At 46.7% G+C, this 25,939-nt stretch overlaps 1 protein-coding gene across 1 annotated transcript in view; it reads right to left on the bottom strand.

Moving 5' to 3' along the window:
* Window positions 1-25,939, bottom strand: part of GALNT6 (polypeptide N-acetylgalactosaminyltransferase 6) — a 272,909-nt gene that overhangs the window by 6,382 nt on the left and 240,588 nt on the right. The window contains exons 6-10 of the mRNA XM_069653399.1: window positions 20,992-21,109; window positions 18,501-18,701; window positions 10,185-10,316; window positions 9,257-9,358; window positions 2,460-2,618 (exon numbers count right to left, since the gene is read on the bottom strand). Of these exons, the coding sequence (XP_069509500.1) occupies window positions 2,460-2,618; window positions 9,257-9,358; window positions 10,185-10,316; window positions 18,501-18,701; window positions 20,992-21,109 (712 nt within the window). The remainder of the gene's footprint in view (window positions 1-2,459; window positions 2,619-9,256; window positions 9,359-10,184; window positions 10,317-18,500; window positions 18,702-20,991; window positions 21,110-25,939) is intronic.

Consider the following 25,939-nt stretch of genomic DNA (forward strand, 5'->3'; position numbering starts at 1 on the left):
GCAAAATTAGAAGAATGATGACATATCGCCAACACTTATTTTCTCTTCAAAATGTCAAATTGAGGATGTTATCACTGGCAGCAATTCCTCCAAGCCCACCTAAAACCTATCGTACTTAACAATGGGGAGTAACCAGGCCTCCATCTGACGGATTTGCCCCGGTTACCTAGAGTGGTAACGGGAAATCCGTCTGGAAGAATTAACCATGCCAATACCAAGGCGCCCCACGTCCTGAAAAGCACGTAATGGGTCGTCTTTGTTTTGGATTCCGCTTCATTGCCATTTTATTCAAGTGCCACCAACGTATTTTATGATTTAATTACCCCGAGTAATGTGGGATATAATAGGCTTTGAACTAGCTCATCTTTAAACAAATATCTAAAATGAGGTTGGCAGCCAAGAATACAAAAAAAATACCTTTAACCATAATTGTAGCTACTGCATAAATGACAAGATTCTCCAAAAAAATATGAAATACTTGTGACATCATTTCGTTTAGCCAGCACAATTGAGGCAGAGGTGCTCGTCACTCAAAATTGAGCTTCATCATTGCTCTTCATAATCTCTGTTGCAGAATTCCTCCAATATCTAAACTGCTCCAATTCACAACAATTCGGTGCACCACCCTACAATGGTTGAGCTTCCTAGTGCAATCTGATCGAAAGCAGCCCTTTGCCCGATTTTATGCATTCCGATGCGAGTTCATTAGTGCCTTATATCGGGACAAATAATGTTATCAATCATCTTCCGACTGCTCATCTCATGTCCAAATGTGCTGAATCGCCTTATGGAAGTATTGTTGCACGTTCTGCCAGTTTAACAGTGTCCTTAAATTTCAGTATTCTTGCAGTGTTGTTTCATAATTTTATCGTTCCATTGATACGTCTGGAGGACAGGATATAACAATAGTCCCACGGTTTACAGACCAACCGGACACTGCAAGTATACTTAAGCAATATTACCCGAGTGGGGGGGGGGTATTTAGGGGGCAAGTTAATGCCCCATGGAAGCAATTACAAGCCTGAGAAAATTTCAGATGATATTGCTATTAGTAGTACCCCGGAACATTGTATTGGGGCACCAGTTTTTTTTTATGTGCCGAAATTACATCTTTGCTGTTTCGCAACTTGGAAAAAAATAAAAAAATAAAATAAAGATGGCCGTCATGGATCGGAGAGAAGAGAACTACATGTAGTCCCTTCTCCCTTTCCATGGCAGTCCTTGCCGGGTCAGTGAGTGACCACGCCACGCAGGCTAAGTAGGGTAGGGGTGGAGAGCAGATGTGGAAAAAAGGGGTCGGGGGAGGGGACGCATGCAGCGCTCACTTACTTGTGATCCGGTAGGGGAAGATAGCAACCTCCCACTCTGAGGAGGCTTGGAGCGGGGGTTGTACCGTGTGGTAAAAGCCCCCGTTCTGAGCCTTCTCATTGGCTGGGAGGCCCAAGCACCCAGCCGTGTCGGGTACCAATGAAACTTAAGGACACTGTTAAAACCATCAGAACATGCTAGAACACTTCCACAAGAAGATTCAGCAAATTTGAACATAATGAAGAGAAACTAGAAGTTGTTTTCGGATGTCATTTGTTGGGTATTAGGTTGTTCATATGCTTCGGTTAGTACCTTGAATCCGTTTAAATTGCACTATAGTGCTGTACAAACAAAAACGATTGACTGCTATGCAACAACTAAACGATTTACCAATATAGTGCGGTTCGGGGAAGCGCTTACGCGAAAATGTAAGCAGCAGGCACTCCCTTAACCAGCAGCCCATGCCAGTGCCAGGGTTGGACTGGAACAAATAGACAACACGCCAAAAGAAAAGCTGCCATTGTTGCGGGATTGCGATTTTGTGTCAACTATTTAAGCAATACATGGAGTGTGTTTTTGTTTAAAGGACATTTTTAGCAACTCATTTTAGAGCACAGTAGGGTAAGGACATGGGTCAAAACTATCTGCACACTGCACTAAACACTTGCCTGTCGGGGTCCGGCCCTTCAGGCAGGTTTGAGGCTGGGCATTGCACTTGACTGACCTGGCAGAAGGAATAGCTCCGCAGACACTTCTTCACATGCAATGCAGCTCTAAGGGCAACCGTTTTTTAGTTTTTTTTTACTGTGTTGGGGTCTCGCTCACAGAGCTCTGAATACAAAGACTCAATGACAGGACCCCCCCTCCCTGCACCTTAAAGAACTTCACAGTGCTCAAAAGGCAAAGAAATATCCTAGTGCCCAATTAAAGCACAGTGCAGTTGGCCCAGTTACAGGGTAAGCAATAGCCCAATCAGTCATGCTTGCAAGTAACAGCTCGATGAAACCAAGATTTGTGGGGCAAGTTGAGCAGGAACACAGAGCAACCCGATAAAGTGGCAACATGGAACATCCACTTCATGCACTAACCACTCTTTCACCGGCACACACAAGTGAATGGTGGCATTTAATGAGACGACCTCTACTACTTACTGGGGTAATCTCCCACTCTTCCATTCCGCTCACAGACGTGCCTTGCCCTCGAAACTGGCATTCTCCGAGCTCCACAGGAGCCACCGTGCGGGGAGCACGCAAGCAAAGTTGCTTGGCAATGTTGTGTCGCAACTCCTTGTGCGTGCTGTACTCAAAATACTGTAAGGCAGGGGAAAACACATCAGTGAGCGTGAGGCCCTGCTCTGACCATCTGAACCAAACAAATATACCTGGTCCCAAAAACATTACATCGCCAGCACAACATGCTACACATAAACAATGCACATTGCCTTCGCTGGAACCAAATTCACGGTCGATGAACAGATACTCTATGGTTTGGTTTGTAAATAAAACAAATCACTCTCACACACCGTATATCAAAAAACAATTCAACTAATTATGTAAATAAATCCCCTAGGAAAGGCGAGAGTGATGAGCAGTATCAATGTTGGTAAGACTGGATCTAGGATTTACAACCCCCCCTCCCCATGGCAAAACATGTGTGAGGAATGTTAGGAGTTTTACAGTAAAAATGAGGACCAAAATAAAACATGTAAGGCCTTTCAGGCAGAGGAAGAGAACCCATATGTATCTTGCACGCTCGCATATTCAAAAGGACACTTGTCAGACTGCACATTTTGCTCATCATGTCCAAATAAGAATGCCATTACATAGATACCAAAATATCAAGCATTGAAAATTAACATAAAATGGTTGAAGTATGCCTTGTTCAGCTTGAAGCAGAGAAAGATGCATTTGTTTTAAGTGACTGATTTTATTTGGAGTGTAAAACGAATTCATGTGCAAGTCATATTGCAGTGTTACGAGAAACCTTATTATAGAATCCTCCGATTAAAATGCTCAGGGTTAATTTAATCAAGAGAATCTGAAATACAAGAATAAAGCTGAAGAAGCTTTTAGGTTTAATTTCTGCTTTGACAAGCAAGCTGGAAGAGGGAAGTCTGAAAAATGCGAAGAACAAAACTTTGCATGTTTTCCTTTCCAGGTCCGACAGTCTAAATGCACATGAAGGGCCTAGATAATCCATTAGTTTGGCCCAGTTTGGGCTGGCTCCAGAGATTTTATGAACATACCCTGTGTGCCAGATGTCTTGAACAGGTCTCAAAGGGGGCTTAGTCATAATCTGGCAATGTCCAGGCCTATCAAACATTGCAGTTAGTTTAAAGGAAAGCTGACTGGCATTACATGATGTGCTCATCACCAGACATCAGTCTTGGGTTAGTTAAGGTGTTGATTGAGACTATGCACCAAGAGAATTCTGCTTTGGCTAAGTTGTAACATGGAAATGGAATATTTAAGTTATGCATCATCTCTGACCTCCAGTGGACAACAGCTGCAATTGCACACAAACACAAATGCAGTTATCAGGTAAAATGACACCATAATGTGTAATCACAAAATCAGTGCAATGCCAAAGTTAGCTCTGAGTGACGTGCGATTTGGGCAGTTTGTAGAGACGAGTAACCCCTATTACAATCTTTAATAAAAACTACGTCATCGCATTTCAAATTGCTCACACATGTTAAAATGTGCCCAATCATCAGGAATTATCAGAATTTAATCATTCAACATCTCTAAATATTCGCGCCAACTTGCAGAATGTAAAAAATACATTGTGCATATTTTACGCGTAAATAAAATATAAAAAGGAAATTAGCATCTCTTCAAAAAGAGTAAATTCCCTCCCGCCTTTTCTAGTCAGGTGGCTGGAAAACCACACCTATGACAAGCCAGGGGTCGGGTTAGAGGGAAATCTAGTCGCAAACCCATAGGACAGAGGAGAATTAAATATACCAGCCAAGTTATACCACTTTTCAATATTTTACTTTGAGATTTGTTTTTTACTGTGATGGTACATTTTTGAGATGCACACAAGGTATTGACAAAGTAGTCAGACAGGTTAAGATTTCCCTCTCTCATTCTATCTGCAGAGGTAAGGGGTCTGCCTCATTTTACACCCATTGGCAAAGTTGGAGGATCTGTTAACCCAAGTTTCAATTTTTTTGTTTTAAGAGCGGCCTACCATCAAATTATTGAACTGCATTCCGATTCACATCTTTTGACTGCTTTTGTGGCACCAATTTGCTAGAATTCTGTTTGTGCATGTGATACTTAAGGACATGTGGAATGGGTGGTGGAGCATTCCAGGATGATTAATATCTAGGCACACAATTGAGTAGCATACCAGGCTCCTAGACAGGGTGTTGGATATTTTGCACATATAGCGGTACAGTCTTACAAATGGAGTACGTTTTCCTTAAGGCCTCTGGTATATGCCAGAGCATGTGATCTCAGTTGCTGAAGTTAAACTGAGCAACAGTTTAGTGAAGGCTATAGGATGTGCACCAGTACCAAAGATCACAGAAGAACTGATGTCATTTTAAGTGGTGTGTGAATTTGATGCCACATTTTTCAACAATCATGCCACTTTAAGCAGATGTGCGAAGGAAAGGTAGTAAATATGAATGCTCACCCTTTAATAAGTGAAGTTTAAGCCAAGCTTTCAAGAGATCCACAGTTGGGCTGACTTGGATTGTTATGGGCAGTGGGTTCCAATGGAGTGGGGAGAGTAGGGAGAAAGAGCAGAAGCAAGGAGGTGGCACAGGAAGGATATGGGATGGTGAGGTTGAGTGCAGAGGAGGATCAGAGGTAATGAAACTGTGTAAACAGAGCAAGACCATTGATGGCTTTGTAGGCTAGGAGAAATAACTTGAAGAGTGGATGTGCATGGAGAGCCAAAAAGCATGCTGTTGGTAGGCAGAAGTGGGAGATGATCCGGGTACATTGCAGAGTGTGGGTAGCAAAGTGGAGGACGTTGTCTAGAGCAGTGGCCTTCAAACTGTGGGGCGGTCCCTCCACCCCCACTCCCCCCCAGCGGGGGACCAAAGGAGGTCCAAGGGGATTGTGTGTCTCTTTAAAAAGGGAGTACAGAGATTGCTTTTAAGAGACAATATAAACAGATATGGCATTTGGGGGGCTCGGGAACAACATTCTGGAGAGAAGAATGGGTAGAGCGGGAAGCCAAAGAGTAGGCTTTATCAGTAGTCGTGTTTGGGGAGCACCAGACTGAAGAGTTTTTGTAAGAAAGGGACACATTTTCCAAACGTTTAGGAGGTTAACACAATCAGCAGAGGCAGCTGTAGTGGTAACTTGTTGCAGTCGTAGGCCACTATCAAAAAGGACCCCAAAATGAGCCTTGGTTGAGCGAGCCAGAAGGTCAGGCAGCAAGGAGATAGGAGAAGGGAGGGGGAAGGGAGGGGGAAGGGGAGGAGAGGGATGGCATTGAAGCTAGAAAAAAAAAAGGCGACTTTGGTTTCGGCTGAAGAGTTCAGCATGGGCATCAGAGATGGATCGAGTGACGAATTGCAGTGAGACAGTTGATAAGTCTGTTCTGAGATGACAGGGGTGAAGGAGGAAAAAGGAGGAAAGATTTTGAGTGTCATCACGGAAACTGGGATAGTGAAAGCCAAAGGATGAGATAGGACTTTCTAATGCAGACATATAAAAGGGGGGGAAGAGCAGAGGTCCAAGGATTGATCTTTGGGGATGCAGACGGGAGAGGGGTGGGAACAGAGGTTTGCGAGTTCCAAGATATTTAAATGGATCGATTTGCCAGGTAGGAGGTGATGCAAGCATGAGCAGATTTGTGAAAACCAAGGTCCTAAAGAGTGAGGAGGAGAGGGGAGTGGTCAATAGCGTTTAAAGCGGCAGAAAGGTCCAAAGGGATGAGTATCGAAGAGAGTTTGGCGTGGTGAGCGTTAGAGACAAAGTTGGAGACGTGCATGAGTGCAGTCTGAGTGTTTACTACAGAAGTCAGATTGAAGTGGATCTCCAAAACCATTATCCTCAAGGTACTTTGTGGTTTGGTCAAAGGACACCTGCTCAAGGACCCTTGCATAATGGGCAAGGAGAGAATCTAGATGATGGTTTGCCGAGGCGTTTGAATTAGCAGAGTCTTTATTTGATAGGGGTAAGACAGTTGCAGATTTGAAAAGGAGACAGGGAGAAAGGAAGAGGAAACAGTGAAAGCGGGAATGTGAGTGCTTAAAGAGTTCAGAGAGATATGGGCAAGCGATGGAGACCAAGTCTGACCATTTGAGGTGGAAAATGGCCGATGGGCATGAAAGATGGGTTGCCACTGCGAATGAGGGTTGCTAATTCAATAGGAGAGTAAGGGGTGAAGTACTCAAGAGGAGAAGCTGTAGGGGGGAGGTGGTGGACAGAAGGGGGTTGGGGAGGGAGTGGTGGGCTGAGAGAGCAACACATTTTAGAGATTATATAGAGAAAGTAGTGGGAAAAGTCATTAGCAGAAAGGGAGAAGGTAATTGATATTGACTGTTGAATTGGGAAGAATTTACTCGTATGCAAAATGGGCAAGAGTTTAAGTTGAACCTGATAAGTCCGAGTGTCGTCCTAGGTTTGCATGCTACAGACTAAAATTGAACAAAAACATATATATATATATATATATATATATATTTCGGCTATACATTCTGCCCCATTCTCTAGAGGAATCAATGAAAACCTATCAAGTGAGAAATTATGAGTGTTAAACTATGGAATAGCATTTGTCCGTTGTTAATCCGTCATTGTGGGACCGACTTCAAACTATAATGAGGATTAGACCCTGCCCATGCAGATGACTGACATTTCACCACGTGTTTGCTGCATTCTTATGCTAGGGGGACGAGTCACTCTGACCCCAAAAATCCCCTTCTACCACTGCTTGAACAACCCGAATCCTCCATTCCCAGACCCCGTAGCCACTCTCTCTAAAAATGCAGCACAATACGCGGTGAAACGTCACTTCACCAAATCCAGTAAAAGGAGCGGATATCGCCTACGCCTACGGTTGCAACCCTTCTTGTCCACGTTCTCTAAAGATAGAAATTGCACTCTGAAACGTCATTGAGGTCTGAAGACAGCAAGTAAAAAAGGCTGCACCTGCGTGTAGAGGGGTGAACACCCCCTATTAATAAAATAGCAAGTCTTATGCACTTTTACTTGAAAAGCCACTGGTTAAACCACTAAACTGTTGCAGCCCTTTAGGTCATCTTGGTCCGAGAAGAGAAGTATTAGTGTTCTACTCTGAAATCATGTGCAATGGAAAACGGACCCGTCCGGCATAACGCCGTTTATTTGGCTACGCAGCATTTTGAAGGCATCAGAGGTCTTGGAAAGCGAAGGTTCTTTCTTCTGTGGGTTAACTCTTCATAGAAAGAATCTTAAAAGCCTGGAAGTGTTCGGGAAGGGACCTCTCTTCAGGAGTAGGGGCGGTTCCCTGCACTAAGCAGTGGTGGTGTGGGTGAGGGCCCGCATCGAAGGGCGACTGCCTCAGTAGAGGCTAAAGGAAATGAAAGGAGTGGAAAAAAAAGAGGGGTAAATGGAGATGACCAATGGTATAGACATGGCAGTTGGGGCAGATCCAACAGCTTTCTCCATCTGCCAGCAGTATGCAGAAAGATAGGCCTGTGAGTTGAGCACTCACTGCTGAATTTGAGAGTGATGTGCAGGTCCAAATCACTGCAAGGCCAACTCAGTCCTGGCGAGTGCCAACTTCGGTTAGGTGATATTGTATGTATATATGTTCTATGTAAAGCGCTTTGGCAAAAACACTATATAAATTACACATTACCCAATTCACATGTTTCTTCATGCACAGTGCTTCTTGTGCACTGCACACAAATACAATGTCAAGGGAGAAAAAACGGGTTATTTTAGCAATGCAAATCCAAGCAAAGGACTCTGCTACTTGTTCGATTGTTCTTATTAATTGATCCGTGGAAGAGTGTTTGGGGCATGGTCACATAGGCACAGGAGCTGCCCTACAGTTCTAATGGGAAACTTTGGGTTTTGGGTGTGGGAAATTGAGACTCCAGAAACTCAAGCAAGATGGCGTTCATGCCACATTTTAGCTGGTTGTGGGTTCTAGTTCAAACTGGAAAAAGGCAATACAAACTATCAAGACTATTGGATGGGAAATTCATGAGGTTTTCGAAAGAAAGAAAAGCAAACCGAGGTTATTTTATGGCTAAAGGTGGGGACCGTAAGCCTAGCCCGTGAACCTACATTAGCCCTGGATGCTGCAGAATATCAGCCACCATTGCAGCAGTGACATGGGAACTGCAGCTACCTGGAGGGCCGCATGCTGATTGGCTGGCAGGTGCGTGTGGGCCCACAAGGCTACGCGAGGAGGATGAAGGAGGACATTATCAGATGCACACGTGCGCTTACCTCCAAGGCCTGCATCAGATCATGAAGGCAGGTTTAGCTGCCCGAGAATCAGAACCACGAGACTGCTGAGTTTGCAGTTTTCAGACCATTAAATGCAATGGAAAACTTTGGTAGAGGAGCTGGTTTCTCGTGTGTGTGGGCTGAGTGGTAGGACATTGTGCTAGACGGTCCTGTGAAGCCATGACCCCAGGATGGACTGTTAAAAAGTCCATTGGTAATATCAGACTAAACGTACCATATGGCCTTTTGGTATTGGGTTCATTTGGTAAAACTAACCAACCCCCCTACCCCCAGGATTTGTCCTCATGGTTCTTCGGAGGGTGATTCTATGCCCGTTTCCCGACCCATTTCTGCACAGCTGTATGGAATAAAACCCAATTTCTGCCTTTGCTGTCCATTTCCTATTGGATTTCCTGGTAATGAGCTACGAGTTTCTGTGACACCTCTCTGAACCCTACTCTGCATTACATATCTGGTACTTAAATTGAAGGGGTCCTCCTGTGATGGTAACTGCCCAGCCTACCCCAATCCCTGCTACGCACCTGGTTGCCACCCATTCCATGGCAGGGGTATAAAATGAGTGGTTTCCCTCCGTGGTTGTTTTCACCAACATCCAGGCATTTGTCTGCTCCTTCGTTTTTAATCTGCAAACAAAACGAAACACGTGCACATGAGGATTAAAAAAAACGAGTCGAACACCGCCATGATATCAAGCTCTGAAAAATTCCTTGCAAGTGTGCCACAAACCTTCAATTACTGCTCCCCAACACTCCTAATCCACTAAGACATCAGACAGTCGTTTGCTCATTATGTGCAGGATGTATTAAAGGCAGGATTTCAAGCTATGTAAAGATCTCAAAGTAGGTGTTACAGGATTGCATCAGTTCAGTTTTGCATCCTAACAGGAACCTGTGATTTTTAGTCGGTGACGATGGTATACTGTGCGACAGAGGTTAATGCAGAGGGAATGTGTGAATAGCAATGCATCCAGATACTGCATACCAGCCTTGTCCAGGAATGCATGGATGGGTTTTGTTAGAATTTAAATGCTCGCAAATTGGGGCACCTTTTTTAACCAAAGAATGTGAGCTGAGACCCCCCAGCACCCACCACTAGATCTAATCACTCTCCCACCCCACCCACAGAAATATTGCCCGATTCCACCACCAACATGTAGAAGGCGGGCTGGCAAGAAAAAAACCTTTATAATAAATCTGAGCAAAATAATTCTATCGGATGGGGGTTGAGCGATGGACCACAATACCAAATGGATGCCCCGAGCACGTTCTTTAGAATGTTATGCGAATCTGCCACCCTACTAGAGATGGGGCTGGGCAAAGAGGAACCTACTTGGCACGGATTCATCCCATGAGATAAGGTCACATATCAATAGCCATTAACGTTACCTTTTCATCTTTGCAAAGTTCATGAAAAGCAGCCAATGAAAGTTGGCATTTAGAGACTGCTTACCGCTCCAAAGAAAGTGGGTGTCAAGTCTGGGATGAACATCTCGGGGTAGATGGTCTCCAGATACCACGTGAAGTTCTTGCAATGCAGGTTGTCCCTCAGTTGCAAGCGCTCCTTCAGATCCCCGTAGCTATTCTATACAAAAAAGCATGGGGGAGGAAGTGGCACACGTTTAGCATCACGAATTATACTAGACAGAAGAACAAGTTCCTTACTTACTATGTCTGTTAACTTTCTTTCGATGGGATGTTCCTCCGACATATTCCACATCTATGACAGGTAATGTTCACAGATGTGCTACTTTTGAAAAATTTTCGTCAGAGGGTGTCCTGCGTCGATGACGTCAATCCGCACAGTGCCCGTAGCCCCAGTTATAGTTTTTTCCCAGAATGTGTGGCACCAATCTCCTGCCAGTAGGACTACAGAAAGCCTTGCGGAAACATAAGCTGCAATCGCATAAGAAATTCTTAGTAGAGGGGCAGGCTGGGGGGGGGGGGGGGGGGAGGGGTGATGTGGAATACGTCGGAGAAACATCCCATCGAAAGAACGTTACCAGACAAGGTAAGTAACTTGTTCTTTGAGGGGATTGTGTTCTCCAACGTATTCCACATCTATGACAGACTTCCAAAGCACCAACTTATGGAGGTGGGAAAAGAATTTACAATTTTGAATTTTAGAATGCCCAATCAAATGGCTGAATAAAGGTCTGTCTTGCAAAAGGCCAAATCCTTCCCGTGGATGGAGTCCAAGGAATAGTGTCTCACAAAAGTATGGACAGAGGCCCATGTGGCTGCTTCACAGATATTGCTAATAGGAACGCCACTCTGTAGAGCGGTGGAGGCAGCAACACCCCTAGTAGAGTGAGCCCGTAAGTCTACTGGAGGGTCTTTTCCCGCCAAACGGTAACACTCAGATCGTCAAAATGATCCATCTAGACAAGGTCTGTTTGGAAACAGCCTGACCCCAGGCGCCTTCCAGCATAACCAACAAAGAGCTGATCACGCACTGTGACCCAGGACATCCGTGAGAGATAGGCGAGCTTTGAGTTTCTAGGATCCAACCTATGGAGCCTTTCCTCTTCCTTACTAGGATCTGGGTGGAGGATAAAATGCCGGAAGGATAAAATGCCGGATCTGGGTCTGGCTCAAATGGAATTCCGACACAACCTTCAGAAGAAAAGAAGGCTGCACCGGTAGGACATCGCTGTCCTTATGGAAAACAGTAAAGGGTGGCTTGGCAGAAAGTGCCTGCAATGCACTCACTCCGCGTGCGGAAGTAACCGCAACTAAAAACACAGTTTTAAAGGACAACAGTCGCAATGGACAAGAATGTAAGGGCTCAAACGGAGCTCCCATTAGGAATAAAACCAAATTCAAATCCCATCCCAGCACCCGGAAAGGCGATGGCGGGAACACATTAGTTATCCCTTTTGGAAACTAAGAAATCAAAGAGATCTTAAAATAAGAACATTCCTCAGACGAGCGCTTAAATATGGACAGCGCCGCCAGGTAACCCTTAATAGTACCCACTTGCAGGCCTTGTGGGCTAAAGAAAGCAAAAAAGACAAGACCAAAGGAATGGAACATTGGAAAGGATCCACATTCTGTACCCTGCACCAGTCACAGAACTGTCTCCAACGGCAACGGTACAGGGATTTCGTTGCTGGCCTTCTGGCTGAAAGCAACACCTCCATCACGTCTTCGGGGTGGTCCCAATCCTTATACCTCAACCTTTCAGATACCAAGCATGAAGGCTGAGAGACTTGACCTCTGGATGGAGAACCCAACCCCCCCCCCCTCCCGTGAGAGGAGATCATCTCGGTAGGGAAGATGGCAGATGGACATGTCTAGAAGGTCCGGTACCATGCTCTCCTAGCCCACGCCGGAGGAATGAGGATAATTCGGGAACCGAACCTCCGTAACCTCAGCAACACTTGCAGAATGACGGGGACTGGAGGAAACGCTTACAGCAGTGGGAAGGACCACTCCACCACAAACTCATCCCCCAAGGCTCCTCTTGGAGGAATTTCCTGCGAGCAGAATCTTTCGCACTTCCGTTTGACACTGGTGGCGAACAGATCCACTTGTGGGGTGCCCCAAAGGGCGAAGATCTCCAAAAGAACTTACCGAGCCAGCTCCCACTCGTGAGAGACCATGCTCTGCCTGCTCAGACTGTCCGCCGCCGCATTTTCGTCTCCGGCCAGATCAACTGGCGAGATCGAAACTTCCTGCTGGATGGCCCAGAACCAGAGCTGCATCACCTCCCTGCACAACGGGAGTGACCCTGCCCCCCTTTTCTGTTGAGGTAGTGCATGGCTACTGTATTGTCCGTCATAATCAGGACATTCTTCCGCTGCACAGATGGCAGAAAGGCCTTCAGGGCTAGCCTGATGGCCCTCAGTTCTAACAGATTGATGTGGAGTCTGGACTCCGACTGAGACCAACGTCCGCTGGCTGGCAACTCGTTGACATGAGCGCCCAAACCTGTGAGGGATGCGTCCGTCACGATTGTCACCTCTGCCCATGGTTGCCAAAACGGTGCTCCCTTCATCAGATTGCCTTGGTCGGCCCACCATCGAAGACCCTGGGCGACCGAGGACGGAATCTGAACGGGATCCGACATCCTGCCGGAGAACTGCAACCACTGCATCTTGAGAGCTCACTGCAGGCATCTCAACTGCAGCCTGGCCTCTGGCACCAGGAAAGTGCAAGATGCCATGAGGCCGATCAACCTCATGAATTTGAACACCGGGAGACAATGGGCACATTGGAACTTGTTCACCATCTCAGAATGTGATGAGCCCTCACCTGGGGAGGCGAACACTGCCCCAGGGATGTGTCGAGCACTGCTCCAATGTATTGGAGCCACTGGGTAGGTTTCAAATGTGACTTCGTTAAATTGAGGGAGAAGCCCAGCTTGTGAAGGGAGTGGCAGGTGACGGACAGATGATCCAGGGCTTGCTCGGGAGAGTGCGCCCTGATCAAGAAATCATCCAGGTAGGGGTAGACGTGAATCCCCCTTTCCTGAGATACGCTGCCACCACCACCATCATCATCAGCTTGGTGAAGACCCTCGGGGTAGGAGGTCAAACTGAACGGCAGGACCCGAAACTGAAAGTGCGAGTCGTCAACCGCGAACCTCCGGTACTTCCTGTGCTTGGGATGAATCGGCACATGAAAGTAAGCATCTTTGAGGTCTAGAGACACCAACCAATCCTGAAGCTGAAGGGCCTAGAGGACTTGAGAAAGAGTAACCATCTTGAACTTGTCCTTCCTGAGGAGCTTGTTCAACCAACGCAAGTCCATGATGGGTCTCAATCCCCCGTTCTTTTTCGTGGCCAAAAAATAAGGGGAATACCATCCCTTGTTCCTCTCCACTACAGGCACCAGTTCTATGGCACCTGTCTACAGCAAGGATAGGATTTCCTGCTCAAGGAGCGGATCCGGATGCTTCAAAGAGCTTCCCCGGGGGATTGTCCCGAGGTCTTTGCTGGAAGGGAAGACAGTAGCTGTGAGTTATCTCCAGAACCCACACATCTGAAGTAATGGCCCGCCATTCTCCAAGATGTTGCGCAAGTCTGCCCCCAACCGGCGAACCATTAGACATGGCCTCATGACTGAGTGGACGCGGCTGCAGCAGTGCCTGAGGGCAAAGAGGCAACTGCCCGAGCGGCTTTGGCACACCGAGTACCTTGCTTTCCACCTCTGGTACTTCTAAGGTGGCCCCTTTGACTGGCAGCTCCTCTCGATCTACCAAAGGAAGAGTCGTACTGAAAGGAACCTCCCCTCCATTGCTGTCCCCTAGGACAAAAAGGTGGAGGTTGACTAACTGCAGCGCTCAAAGACTTCGCTGCAGCTTTGGAGGTCTGCAACCTCTCAAGGCTCTCCTCAGCCTTGCTGCCAAACAGATGAACACCATCAAAGGGCATGTTTAGAAGACTGGATTGCAAATCAGCAGCAAACCTGCGTATCACGGTGCTCACAGCCATGGACCGGCTGACACAGTGTGCCGTGTCCAAACCCGACTGAACGGCCTCCCACATGGCATCCTTGCCGTCTTGCATGAGGGCTAGGACACCATCCCGTTCCTCCCCTTCGGGAATCTGCTCAGCCGCCAAAGACGCACAGTTCCACAGAGTGTGTGTGAATCTTGCCAAGACGCAAGTGGAGTTGACAGACTTCAGTGCCATACCCCAGCCGAAAATACCTTCTTTTCCCAATCATTAAAGCGCTTAACGTCCCCATCAGGAGGGATGGTAGGGTACGCAGCCTGCTTTGAGGAGGCCGTAGCCACCTGCACCACCAAACTCTCAGGAGTAGGGTGCGTCGATAAGTAGCAGGGGTCACCACTGGATGGGCGGTATTTTTTCGGAAGCGACTTACTAACTGCCGGTAGACTCTCCGAAGCAGTCCAAGCCGCCGGCACACTCCTTTGTAAAGCCATGTGAAACGGCAACACGGGGTCAGTTGGTGGACCTTGATCCAGGATGTCCGTCAAATCATCCTGAGTAAAATCAACAGGTGGAGCAGACCACCCCAAGTATTCAGTCACCCTTGACATGAGACTCCGATAGGAGGAATCTGCATGCGCCTCAGGCTTAGGACTGCCAAACTCCACCTCCGGAGAGGTGTCAGGGCCACTAGCGTCATGCAATGACTCACGGAGTTCCTCCATCTGACTATGCCCAGACAAAAGATCATCAGGGACATCAGGAGGCACAACCATCTCCTAATCAGACAAGGCGCTGAGGGAATTGGCGTCGACCGAGGCGCCGACGGAAACTTCGAGGGCGGAGCCCAGAGAGTGTTCCTCGACGGACACGGCGCCGATGGCGTCAACGCCTTCTTCGAAGGCTTCACAGGTTCTGACGGTCTCGATGGTGTCGAGGACCAGGACCTGGCACGGCTATGGCAATCTCCCTTGTCTGAATGGGACCTCAACGGCTCCCGATGAACGTGCCGACCGTCCGAGCCCGAAGGCATGCGAGTGGTGGACCGAGCCCGTTCCTTTCTGGCTTCTTTCGAAGGCACAGACGGAACTGTGCCTTGCGACTCAAAAATCACTAACAACTGCCGGCGGAATGAATCCCATTCAGCTGGCAATGAAGACTTGGTGGGACAAGTCAACCGTCTGGCTGAGTCCTCCTCCGACAAAGACGGGGAAGGTGACCGGTGATGGCGCTTCCTAGAATGCCTCAATGAGGCAGAGGAATGGCGGCAACCACTGCTAGACCGAGACCCCCTGGACTTTCACCGACACGGAGAGTCGCCCCTTGAGTCATCGGTCGCAAGCCCAGCAGACTTCGACTTATGGGGCTTAGACACTCTACCTACCTTCAATTTCTTCTTAGGTTCCCACAAGGCCTTAGACGTCAGGGACTGACACTCCTCGCAGTCGTCAGTGGCGTGGCTTTCGCTGAGGCACCAGAGGCAGAAGTTGTGCGGGTCCGTGATGGACATCTTCGAACCGCAGTCCCGACACTTTTTAAAGCCCGACTTCGGGGTAGTAGAAGACGACGACATTGTTATCGAAGAGAAGAATCGAGCGCGCCGAGATTCCGAAGCAAACACGTTGTGGAAAAAACAGAACTGGGGCTACGGGCGATGTGCGTCCTATATATATCATCCAATGACGTCGACCCTCGAGGGACATTGGATCAATGTCATCGACGCAGGACGCCCTCTGCTGAAAAATGTTCCGAAGCAGTACAGCTGTGGACATTACCCGTCAGATATGGAATACGTTGAAGGACACAATCCCCTCAAATTATTATTTTTTTTTTCTAGAAAGGGACCAAATTAAACCCGCCAGTCCACACCACACCCCCCACCCCCGAACAAACATCAACCTAAAAAAACAGACTGGTGGGATGAACATGAAGCTCCTATTAGAAGCAGAGAGCATGACGACAGATGGTATTAGCCTAATTGACCTAAAATATTTGATCAAAGGAAATTTAAAAAAATAATTAATGTGTATATATCTATATCTATATCTATATAGATATATATAGCTTGGGTTAGGGGGAAGGTGGGGGGGTCTCCCCCATATTTTAACAAAAAAAAAGGTCAAATAAATTCGATCAAATGTTTTAGTTCAAATGGTTTAAAGTGTTTTGCAATTTCTTGTTCACCCCATTTTCCTTTGCATGCCATCGTAATTGTTGCAGTAGGTGCTTACTTCCGAATGGACAGCCAATCGAGGAGACAGCCTTGGCACTGTCTTGGGCTAATAGCATTGGGGGCTGAGGGCAGGTTCACACTTGCAAATAATACGCCATACCCACTCTCCCAGACACAGGATCTTTTCGAACCATCCGTGAACACCTTACATCCTTCCTTCCCTGCCACATATGCCTGACCCAAAGCGTTGATCTCACCCCGCAAACCCCGCTTCTTCGACACCACATTCGCCAACTCTAAACACACCTTCGGAGACCCCATCATCCACATCGGTCATCTCACCAAATCCGCCTTCTCCCACATATGAAACCCCAAAGTGCCCCCCTTCCTCCTCCACCGGTCCCTATAGTAGTCAAACCTCCAATTATACTTCAAACATTCATGCACCGGATGAGCCACACTCTTCGCACTACACTTCACCCACCACCTCATTTAACACATCCCTTCTCATCCCCAACAGCATCTCCCCCACAAGCACCAAAGGCTAGTAACGTCCTTTACCCACACTACCCTTGGCACACGCCTTCAAGTCACATGACGGTGAATAGTGTCAATCATCGACACCAAGGTCGACAGTGAGACCAAGGCCACATCTGGAAAAATACTCGTTCCTTTATCTAAGCAGGTCTATACAGCCTTACTCCAAAACCAGCAACCCCATTCCTCCAATACGCCTAACACAGGGCCAATACCAATAGGATTTGGCAAAGATGAACCCAAACAATCGCTCTTTGAACCTTTGTCCAATTCGGAAAAGTGTGCTCAAGCTCACCAAAAGGTCAGAGCAACACAAACAAGCCACCATTAAAGTGGTGACCAATAACTTCACTTGGAGAGCATCTTAACCACCAATTCTTTACCAAGAATGTTTTTTTTACTGAATGGGCGATTCACGGTCTGCTAAACTGAAGGACAAGTTCAAGTCTTTCTAAGGAGCTTTCTCAAGTGGGGAAGGTTTTACGGCTGTCAAGCTCTGCAGTCTGAGGACTTTGCAGTGACAAAGAAGCATTTTGTTTTAAAAGCAAAAGGGTTTGGAGTCATGAACCACAATTTGATGTGCAAAAGCAGGGGTCGAATTGAGAGGGAACTAACAGGAACAGAGTTCCACTTTTATTAATAACCGTTTACATATCCAGTACTTTTTGAAATGTATTACACATGTTTTGTTCTGGTCCTTTTTGTAATTCAAATCGTCCTCTTTCTTTTCGGGAATTGACTCATTGAGGGTAATAAGGTCACTTGTGAGCAGCAAAAAATGAATGTGCAAACTGCACACGAGCACATTTTTTAAGTGTGATGTACATATTATGGAACTATTTTTACTCTTAAAAGCCCTTGTAATACGTTGGGGGTCAAAACAAATTGCTTATTTTTGTGGATAGGGGTGTCGTTTTCTGGTATTCATTTTTAGACTGCCTTGCATGTTTTTGCTGACTCAAAGGTGTGCGTATATTTCTTTTTCACAAACACAGCATATCCTGCAGCACTTTGGGGGCAGCATCTTGTTTGCAAAAGCAACTCCCAGGGGCCATAGAGATAGAGTGAAACATGTTATGTTAGGATGCTCCCTCCTTCCATTTAAATTAACTTAGGAAATAGTAAAGGTCACCAACTAGTTCTAACTTGATTGATAATATGGAACGGTGTGGACATTTCGAAAATCAATTCAAAAATGTCATATCCGGACTGAAAAGACAAATCTGAAGGAATATCTACCCAAACAGACTTTCCAGAATATTCACGGGAGGGGGTGGGCTCACAAAGCCCTTATAGGAGTTACATTTACACTGAAACTTGTTTCGACACTAAAGAACAAATTAAACCAGCATGACCCCCATTTGACCATTCTACCCACATCTGCTAGCCTCACCCCTGCCCGAGGGGGGGGGGGGCATTTCCACCACATTTGCTGTACTGCTACCTCCATCTCACCACGTAGGACTGTTTGCAGGAGAAAATGGTGGAACACTCCAGAGAGCCCCAGACAAAGAGATCCTCTCTGGCTATAGCAGAAGGCAGATGCACCCACCTGGGTTCCCTTGAGCCGAATTGCTCCAACACACACATGATAGACTTCCCCAGACTATAGGCGAGTCCCCCATAGCCAGAGTCTAGGAGCCCCTCGTGCCCCACTCACCGATTTCACCAAGTTTGCCGCCTGCTGGTTCCTCCGGTAGAAGATCTCTTTATACCGGTCCATCCAAACCTCGGCCAGGCGCACCTGGTTTTTGGTGATGACCTGCGTCCCCTTCGGGAACGTGTGAGGGCTCTTTGTACGGAAAACATGTCCCACAACAGAGCAGGGGATGATCTCCAGCTGCCCACCACACTGCCACACCTAGGAGAGAAAACCAGAGTCTTCACCAGGGGCAAAAGAAACACAGCCATTGCCCATTCAGGGAAAACCCCATAAAGAACCAGATTCCAATGGCGGATGATAGTGCGGCTGTCATAGGGGCATATGCATCAGACAAGCAATACAAAGAGGTAATCATTTCATGAACGCCATTTTGAAGCATGTTACATTTTTTTCTGGATTAAGCTGGACATTTAATATGGCATTAAAAAAACAGTCAAGGTAATACAAAACAAATGCATTTTCATCTCGAGGATCCGACGCACACAGTTGTTGATATCGGAGAATAATGTTCCCATAAGCTCACTAATTCACACTTGCCACAAAGGCTATGCCCCAATGTTAGGATAGGAAATCGCATGGTCTTCCCATTTCAATGGAGATGGCTAGCAGTCTCAGCTGAGAGGCCTGTGACCAAACAGGGAAAGAGGACAAGGAACATACCATGGGCATCCACCAAGGGTAGGGCTGATTTATATTGCTAAAACAGATAGGGGCGGGAAGCGTGCCTTGCTTTCTCACCAATTCTCAATGCCCAGTTCTAGTCTTCAAACCTTTGTAAATGTTGGGTGATCAAATGATATGATAATGATAAGATATGATAGTTTATTTATATAGCGCCTTTACACAATATGTTTCAAAGCGCTTCAAGGCAAGGGAGGGAACAAGGGAAAATACAACCACATTCTTACAGGCCATGAACAGTGAGGATGTGAAATTAACTATCGTACTCGGCCCGACGACATTTCAGATGGTGCAAGAGCCAAGACATAGATAAGGAAGGGAGTGGGAGAGAGGGAAGGAAATGGAAACAGACAAGTGACTACCGTACTAGGCCTGACGACATTTCTGGTAGAGCCAGAGAAAAACAATAGGTGAGGGAGAGGGGTGCAGAAAGGGACGGGAGGAACAAAACAAGCAACTGTCATACTAGGCCTGACGACATTTCAGATAGTGCTGGAGGGGTGCAAAGTCAAGTCATGCCTGCTACAGGGTTCATAGACAATTTCGAATACAAAATATTCGAAAGTCAAAAAGTCGAAAAAAAAATGTCTAATTTTTTTTAATGACGTTTTTTTTCGAAATGGGGGGGGTTCACCCCCAACCCCCCTTTTTTTTATTTTTACCGATTTTTTTCACAGAAACTAGAGCCAAAAAAAAAAATATCGAAAAAAAAAACAATTCGACATTTTTTTTCGACATTTTTGATTTGACTTTTTTTACTTTCGAAATTAGGTTTTCGAAATTATGACTGGACACCCTGCTACAGTCATGCTTTGGTTGGATAAGCCCAGGTTTCGGCAAGAACTGGCTCGTCCATCAGCACCCTGTGTAGTGGAAGGGGCATGCTGAACTGAAGGAGAGTCAATATCATGGCTTACCCTCAGCGCGGGCAACCACTTAAGTGTATCTTGGGCCTTGCAGATGATTTGACCTTTACCACAACCAGCACAGGTTCTTGGGCGGCCACAGCAAATTCAGTGTATCCGAATGTTTACGCGAGAGCCTTTCAGGGGATGAAAGAAACGAAGGGTGCTGGGGTAGCCAGGGTGAGGGGGCCCTTGCAACTGTGCTAGAAGAGGCTTGCATTGGGAGGCTATGCAGTCCGCGCTTAGAAGAGGTAAAGGGGTATATTTCAACACACTGTCCGTGGGGACAAAGCTTTCACAGATTCGCAGCCAACTTCCTTCCAGAACACCTCCATGCCGATCGACTTAAAAGGGCGGTGAGGGACGCTGAGAGTAAATGCACCCTCCTAATTTGACAGGGCACACAAGCCTGGTTATAGATGGTCACCTTTCAATTAATCAACCCACTGCGATCACCTAGTCAGCAGCATGTCTATGCAGCACTCACTCCACCACCCACAGTACAGACTGAGCTAGAAAGCCTGCAAGGTGATTGCAACAGCAGCCTTCAGTTGTAAGCGGAGTCATGAATTACTTCACCCACAGCACGTAGACCAACTTAGTGGGACAAAATTTGAGCCATGGTCGTCGTGCACCTTTCCATGGAAGAAGCTGTGTCGCTGCATGCATCAGATTCATTTTCCAACCACTGCAGGGGGAAATGAACCATCCCATGCAGATCTCACAAGCCACCCTTTGGTTCTGCCTGCCTTGGCGATAAACTAGTCCTACCTTCTATTAATGCCCTGGGCCTGTAATATGCAAAACTAGGGATGGTGATCCTGCAAACCGATCGTGCCAACTGAGACTGGGCATTGAATTGAAGAACATTGAACAAACATACAGACTATGCATACACTCACCCGGAAGGACATCTCCACATTCTCCCCGCCCCAGATCTCCATCTGATCATCATAGGTGCCGATGTGTTCAAAATACTTCTTGGAGATGGAGAAAAGACCACCAGCAAAGGTAGGAGACCTGAAAATGAAGGGAGAATTATGCTTAATGTATTGAAGCTTTTTATTTATTGAAAACAGAAAGGAATGCGTGCACCTTCTTTGCACTACGGAAGTTCTGCCCATAACGTGTGCAAAATGTCCATTACTCGGTGAAGACAGTGGGAGGGGGAGGGGAGAGGTCAGTCTTACAGTGGTGAAGACTGCCTTAGAAGTGGAAGGGATAAATCGAGGGGGGTTAAGGCATGGTGGGAGTAATGGGGGTTCCACTGGTGTCCCCTGGATAACGGTTGAGGTGAACTGGGGTGAGGAGAGTGCTGTGAGGGTGGTTTGAGGAAAGGAGCGGGGGTCTGGGCATTCCCCCGAGAGTGAAGAAGGTTGAGGGATGGTAGGTCAGGGGGCAGGGGTAGAGGGAGACATCCATTCTCAAATTCCTTTTGTCAAAGAAGAGACTCCAGTGGGCGTTTCTAAATGTATACATTTCTTAATAGTCACATACAATCTAGAAAGTAGGCAATCCGAGGGTAAGGTTCCCCTATACAAGCGCATTGTTGGATTGAGTGGCGTGTAACGTATAAGAGTAGGAACATATACCAGAGACTTGGTTTCAAGGAAATATGTTAACAATTGTTACTTGAGGCCTGTATTTACACATGCACATGTGTTTGCAACTTGGGACAGGCCTCCACAGAATTGCAATACATTTCATATGTACGACCTTCCCCAATTGCTGCACCCCCATCGATCATCCAGCTCTCACGTAGGAGTCCCACTGGTAAAACTAACCAAGCCAAAGCCTCGGGCACCTCTGCTTACTGACAACCCACTATTGCTCTCCATCTCGATACCCTACAAAACCAGGGCTTCTGCCACAAAGCCTTAAGAATTATCGTCCCAGATGTTGCCCATCTACTCCGTCTAACGCAGGAATGGGAAGGTCACATCGTCAAGAGGCACTTTGGATTGCATTTTGCTACTTCCCAATATGGTTCTAGACTTAGTCCAAACTTGGTCTAAACGCTAGCCACACCTTCTGGTTGTCCAATGAAGGAAAGCAATGGTTAGCAATCCTACAGGATACACCAAACAATATTTCCACTTTGTCAGCAACATTCTGAATGTGTAGACTTCCTTGCTGTAAAAAAAGGTGCGTTTGTCTGATGGGGGCTTGAAAGGTATTTGGTACATTTGGAATTGACATTTTCTTCTGTGGTTTTATTCATGAACCAAAAGTATACAACCAGTGAAGCCAGAGAGTGTTTTAGGGTGCTCATTCAGGTTCCACTGATCTTCCTAGAGAATCATTATTTGAGGGTAAAGTGTCTTCGGTTGCACTGGATCATGTCTGGCTTAGACAAAAGGTGCCAACTCACCACTACCAACTAGCGACTGTTCATTTCCTCTACTGGAAATCAGCAGTAGAATCATATTGCTTATATGGATATTAAAGAAAACCAGCAATTGCCATATGAACATTTGTGAAATTCGAGATACAATCTTGAAAAAACTGATTTTAAGATAAAAAAAAAAGACTTCACTAAGTGGCAAAAATTCAGACATCTTTCTGACCAATATATTTTTATTCAAGCTACTTTAACTCTTTCAGTGCTGGTATTTCATGGAACTTAGGACATCCGATTGTATCCCAAGGACAGCAAAGTGTTAACTTGAACTTGCAGTGTCAGTAATCGTCCATATATAATCACCAATCTGAAAACCAGCACATACTTCCAACATCAATTACAATAACTTGTGGAAGTGCTACTGCATTAGTGCCGTCTCAAGCACCATCAAAAACTATTCCAGCAAAATAACTATATACTATATATGCAACCCGACATATGTTCAATTCTTACACTTGTTCTTACACCAAGTTCGAAGTGTAATAAAAATACATTAATAGGCCCATTCAACTGGGTAGAACACCTGCTATCACAGTGCTTAGAAGCGGGAGGGATCTTACGTACAGTGCTGCATAAAAACACACATTATTTTCAGATAGAAAGCATGTTGGGCACCTTGATCTTGTGGTACCGACATTTTATGCTTTTGCTTGGCGTTACTAAATGCTTGCAGTCAATGTTCCCCAGTGAGGCTGCATGAAGGGGTTTCTGGCTGCGCCTTGGTTCGTTCCTGGGGCAAAATCACTCCAGGCCATTTCTAGGGGTGACCAACAGCCCCAGATCACAAATGGGGATAAGGGTCCATCCCCATCATGCAGCCAATGGCTTAATATTCTGTTCAGACGTTTTTTTAAGAAGGCTCCTACCTCCCAAAGGAGCATCTTTGTGTGAAATGAAACAACCTTAAACTGCCCTACAACACAGTTTGATAACTGCTGAATAGCACTTGCCTGCCAGACTAGAGGGTTGGGGCTTGTAGAGGACTTAAAGGGCTTTTTTTACGACTTAAAGGCCAGACAAAACCTCATCCCAACTGAAGGAATTCTGGCCCCCTGTTCTAAATCTCCCATATTAAAAAACAATTGCTGTTTCTGTGGGCAACCATAAATTACGCAAACTTTAAAACATTTGGCGATTAATTGTCCAACTTTACATAATATACCAATTACATTGTTCGGTACTTTTGTTAATTTGGGGGAACTGGCTCTTGGAACATGATTTTTGGTTAAGTCTTTCTAGCGACAATACAATTGCAGTACTAAACATTTTATACAGAATGAATCTCATTGCTATTAGATGGAAGGCTGGTTTTCTCATTTATGGATGTATGTCATACATGTATTTTTTTATTGTCCATTTCACTGTAAGCACTTTAAGGGTTTTTTCACCAACATTAGCACTTTATTTTTTTTTATTTTTTTTAAACTTTGGTTTTTATTAGCATTTTGTAAAACAAAATTAACGTTACATTAGACCCCCAAACCCCCCCCTATCTTGCCCCCCTCCCCCCCACCCCCCCTGTGTCCACGCCAACATAACAATAGCAAGGAGACCAAACTTTCATATCATTTCCGCTGTATCAGACTCAATGCGACACGTGACCAACTCAATGGCTGGCTTGAGGCCGATATCGCCCCGGGTCGTGGGATCCCCCCACTGGGAATTGTTCTTCTCGTTGATGGTCACGCCCCAACCATCCGGGGGCGCGGCATTGGGATTAATGGACGTCCCATCCCCATGTCTGCTGGATCCCATACCAATCGGCGAGAAAAGAACATGAATTATTGTTTACCAAGGCAGTCAATTTGTCCATCAAGAACATGTTCTTTAGTTTTTTCATCCAGTCCTCCCTAGAAGGTGTTTCCGGGCTCTTCCACCTCTGTGCTAGGGCCACTCTACCCGCTCTCAACATAGTTTCCACCATTCTTGGGTACCGGTGCAGTTCCGCCTCTTCCGGAGGAAGGCCCAGCAGCATGGTCAGCAGATCGAGTGGCAGAGGGTCTTCCGTTACCTCCGCTATCCAACCTTTCACAGATTGCCAGTAGGTCTGCACTTTCGGGCATAGCCACCACATGTGGCCTCTAGTTCCTGCTTGGCCACAACCCCTCTGGCATTCTGGTGACACCCCTGTAAACATTTTTCGAGAGTTTCACCGGATCCCTGTGCCGCCCCTGCAAGATTTTAAAGTTTTGTTCCATGTCCGAGGTGAAGAGATTGCCGTGGAACGATATCCTAAAAATGCGAGCCCAGGCGTCCTCTGATATCTCTTGCCCCGCCAGGCCATTCCAAAACCCCCGAAAGCCTCTCCTAGTCTGAAGGTTATGGGTGTTTAGGATAGCGTACATGCAGGATACCGCGCCCTTTCTGGAGGTTGCTGAATCGAGGAGTTGCTCGAAAGGAGTTAATCGTCTCTGCAGGTTTGGGCCCACGCAGGGTCGATAAGGATACCCTTGAGACGAAGGTTTTCGAAAATGGATAAAGCACCGCCCCCCAGTCCATCCCTAAGGTCCTCATAGCTCAGGAATTCTCCCTCCCTGAATAACTGGCCCGCCCATTCCAGGCCCGCGTCGGACCAGCGCTGGGATTGTCTAAATCCTCTACTACCCAGTTTCAGAAGGGGCCCCCACAGAGAGGTCATAGGGGACGGCCAAGACGAGAGACGGGCTTTCCGGGGGCACTCCCTCCAGATCTCCCAGAGAACGCCCAGAGTTGGGTGGGATAGAGCTTGTTTCGGAATTGACCTGCGAGGGGCCCACAGGAGGTCTCGGAACTTGAGGGGGTGGACGTCCATGTCCTCCATATACGACCAATATGTCCGCAGACCCTCCTTCATGTGTTCCAGGAGGACCCGTAGTTGAACCGCTTGGTAATACAACTGGAAGTCAGGGAGGCCGCATCCCCCTCCTCTCTTGGACGCGTCAGGGTGCCCTTCCAACCCTCGGTGTTCTTCCCTGCCAAATAAAGTCTCGGACCCCCTTATGCAAGTCTGTGAAGGTTTGGGCGGGTATCCGGGTAGGGAGGGCTGTAAAGAGGTACAATAGCCGGGGCAGTATATTCATTTTGACTGCCATCATCCGGCCATACCAAGAGCGAATCATCTTTCCCCATCTCCTCAAATCTGAGTTAATATCGGACAAGATGGGCCCGTAGTTAGAGGTTCCCAATGCTGATAAGTCTCTATTGAGGAGGACGCCCAGGTATTTTATGGTGTTCTTGCTCACTGCTATCCCTTGAAACCTGGACAGGGGGTCCAGTACCGGGTCCTCCCGGCGCATCGGAAGGAGAACAGACTTGGTCGTGTTAATTTTCAGACCCCAGAAACACCCAAAGGCGTTCACCAGGGACAGGAGGGGAGGGATCGACGAGACCGGGTCTACCAGATATGCCCGGATGTCATCGGCAAACAGGGAGAGCTTAAATTCCACCTCCCCCCTTCGAATACCCCTAAT

The sequence above is a fragment of the Ambystoma mexicanum genome, chromosome 3q (assembly GCF_040938575.1).
Source record: "Ambystoma mexicanum isolate Mex_15411 chromosome 3q, UKY_AmexF1_1, whole genome shotgun sequence".
NCBI lineage: Eukaryota > Metazoa > Chordata > Amphibia > Caudata > Ambystomatidae > Ambystoma > Ambystoma mexicanum.